Genomic DNA, 3,426 nt, shown 5'->3' on the forward strand with positions numbered 1-3,426 from the left:
ACAAGTTCTCAATATTTATTTTCTCCCCTCGTCGGCCTATGATACCCCTTAAGTCCGTCATCTAGAATACAAATTGGAATCGCCATTATTTCATCAACTATGGAATTACTTCAATATTCTCATCACAAATTTATATCATCACAATCATTAATCACAAATCATCATAATAACATAAACTTATCACAAATTTATAGGATCACTATCATCAATCATACCTAATCACATAAACTTATCACAAATTTATAACATCACAATTATTAATCATACATCATCATCATCACATAAAATTATCATAATGCATTCATCTTTTATTATCACATCACATAAACCCATCTAATCAAACATATACATAAAATTCATTTGACACCCAATATCACAATAATATCAAATACCATACATTTAAAGAAATTAAATCAATCAACACCTTATAAGTATTTCTATTCCATATTTTATTCTCACAATTTCCATATTTTCCTATTAAGTAATTTATCCCTCAAAAGGCTACTGTCATACGTAGCGAGTCCTAGATGAATCATTGGGAAATATGATTTTTCCGTTCATCTCACAATATATTATACCCATGAATTCAAACACTCTCTCACCCCTTACATTATTTCGACGCTTTCACACACGAATATGATTTCACGAGCAAACAATTTGTTTTCTTTGACTCTTTGTCCTTCAATTTATCTAACTCGACAATTTATAGATACCGTCAAAAAGAAATTACGAGAAGACACTCTAAAAAATAATTTCAAAACTCGATCAAGGAAACTTACCATAAATCAGAAAACCAATCAGTGGATAAAATAACCACTTTTTATATGATTGTTTTGGCATTGATTTCAGTCAAATCGGAGTTGCGGTGAAGAAGAACAGTGCAAAATAAGGAAGTTTAGAAATGAAGAAATCAAATATTTTATAGAGAAATTGAGATGGTTAAAAATATGAGAAAATATGTTTAATTGACTAACTAAATATACAAAACATCATACTGAAATTTGGGAGAAAACGAAGAAAGTTCTCTAGACATTGATCGATCATCGATATCAATTTGTTTTTTTTTTTCTCTGAAGGTGCAACTAACTCTTCATCTGTCAATTTATTTTCTATTGTAGCGCTTTCTTAGTATATTAGGTTATATTTGATTTTTTTTTTAATATTAATCTAACTCATTGAACTCCATTTATTTTATTTTATTTTTTACAAGACTCAACTAGTTACATACTTATTTTGATTTATTTATTTGTTACTAAAATAATATTAAAAATAAAATAACTTAGACATAAACCCCTAAATCAATTAAATATGTATAACTTAGACAAAACTTACCAAACACAAGTATGAAGAAAATTAAGTGCAATATTTTGTAAATTTCAAAATCAATATTTTACCAAAATAAATAAAATTAATTAAAGAAAATAATATTTTTTAAAATATATAAATAATGACAAAAATCCTCAAATTCAAAATTATTCCTATACTTACTAATATATGCATGTTTTAAGGCATTTCCTCTTTGATGTGTTACACTAATTCATCATCTTTTATGATATATTAAAAATTAAAATATTTTATATGAGTAATATATTAATTTAGCTATTGATTATTAAATAATTAGTGTTATTTTATAATGAAAAAATGAATAGAAATTAAAAGAAGGGTTTAGGGGTTTTTAGAATACTCGTCATTCTTTTAATGTTGATTTAACGGGAGAGATCAAAGTCTCTGATTTTATAGAGACTAATTCCAAACAAAAAAAATTACAAGGACAACAATCAAAATATGATATATTTGTTGAAATCAAATACATATTTAAACCTTTAATAATTGATATTTGATAATATAGGATGTGGTTCTACTATTGGTACACAAATATTATTTTGAAAATACCTTAATATTTATTTCATAATATAGATATTACATAATAAATAAATCTGTTGTCTAAATATTTTTACATGCAATTTTGTTACAGAATTGTTAATTGATTTTAAAAAAGATATGGCAAGGCAAAATTACTATTAATATCGATAATATTATTGACCATTTTACACTTAACCTTATATTTTTATATTTTTAGGTTACAGTATCAAGTATTTTTATTAAGATGACACCTCAACAACTTAAAAAAATTACATCGTAATTTATTTAATATTGTTCAAAAAAACATATATAAATACTTTTAAGCAAACTTTCAAATTACAAATTCAGATTACATGGCATAAAAAGTTAGAATAATACCTCAAAACCATATTTATAAAATTACCTCAATAATTTATTATCTGCTTTTCTATATTGAAAAAATTAAATGTATTATCTTTAAGAAATTTAAATATTATGTTTTTATTTAATATTTTTTAAATTTATATATAATAGTTAGTAAAGTGTTTAAAATATCGTTAGAATATAGTAAAAAAATTAAAATTATTAGTTTTAAAATATTTGAAATTAATAATTCAAATTCAGCTAAAATAACAAGATTTTGATGGCGTAACATACTTTTAAAGTTGGCAAAAAAAAAAATTAGAAATTGATTTAAGAACATTTAATAATAATTGTGTTTTCTAGATGAATAATAGGTCCTCGAAAATTATTAATAAGGATCTGTTATTGTGTATAAATAGAACAACCTAAGGCAAAATAGTCATCAACCAAAAACAATGGAAAGGACTCTCAACCTCAAGTGTCTTATTTCTTTCCTCTTCCTTACTTTTGTCATCAAAGGTGTGATATGAAAATTGTTTGAAATAATAAATTCCTTTTTTTTCTTTCATTTTCATTTATCTAAGTGCTCCTTTTTTACTATCCTAACATATCTACTTCTCTAGATTCTCTATCTCTTTTTCTCATTTTGTTATCAATCTTTCAAATTTTCAGGATCATGTAATGACTCATGTCCATTGAAAAGTCTTAATATTGTTCAAACAAAAACTGGAAATGTAATACAAGGCAAGCCTGAATGGAATGTGTTGGTGACTAACAACTGCATTTGTTCACAAAGTCAAATAAAGTTGGCTTGTAAAGGATTTCAGAGTGTGCAAGCGATCGACCCTTTAATTCTATCCAAGAATGGCGATAATTGTCTCTTATCAAATGGACACATCTTAGTAGATTCTGATAGTGAAGCATTTACATATGCATGGGATACACCATATCCTTTTATTCCTATAAGCTCTACTACAGGCCCTCCTTGTAACCGACATTAACAAGAACTTTCGAACTTTGTTAAGATCGTAAAATTTTAAATTTTATCGGTTAATCATTTGAAGATCTTAAGTAATAAAAATGTAAGAAAATTTTAAATGGATATGATCCACAATTGAAGTAAAATCTTGCAATATATTTTTAGAAATATTGAATACATTTTTTTAAATAATAATATTATCTGAATAGTTCTTCTTTATTTTGATATACTTTGAACACTCT

The 3,426-nt window shown here is 24.8% G+C and overlaps 1 protein-coding gene across 1 annotated transcript; it reads left to right on the plus strand.

The window, feature by feature from the left end:
* Positions 1 to 2,660: 2,660 nt before the first annotated feature.
* On the plus strand, positions 2,661 to 3,206 carry LOC101494354 (TPD1 protein homolog 1-like). Its single transcript, XM_004514554.3, has 2 exons — positions 2,661 to 2,724; positions 2,878 to 3,206. The coding sequence occupies exons 1-2, from the start codon at positions 2,661 to 2,663 to the stop codon at positions 3,204 to 3,206; spliced, it is 393 nt and encodes a 130-aa protein (XP_004514611.1).
* Positions 3,207 to 3,426: the final 220 nt, after the last annotated feature.

This window comes from Cicer arietinum, chromosome 4 (assembly GCF_000331145.2).
Source record: "Cicer arietinum cultivar CDC Frontier isolate Library 1 chromosome 4, Cicar.CDCFrontier_v2.0, whole genome shotgun sequence".
Classification (NCBI taxonomy): domain Eukaryota; kingdom Viridiplantae; phylum Streptophyta; class Magnoliopsida; order Fabales; family Fabaceae; genus Cicer; species Cicer arietinum.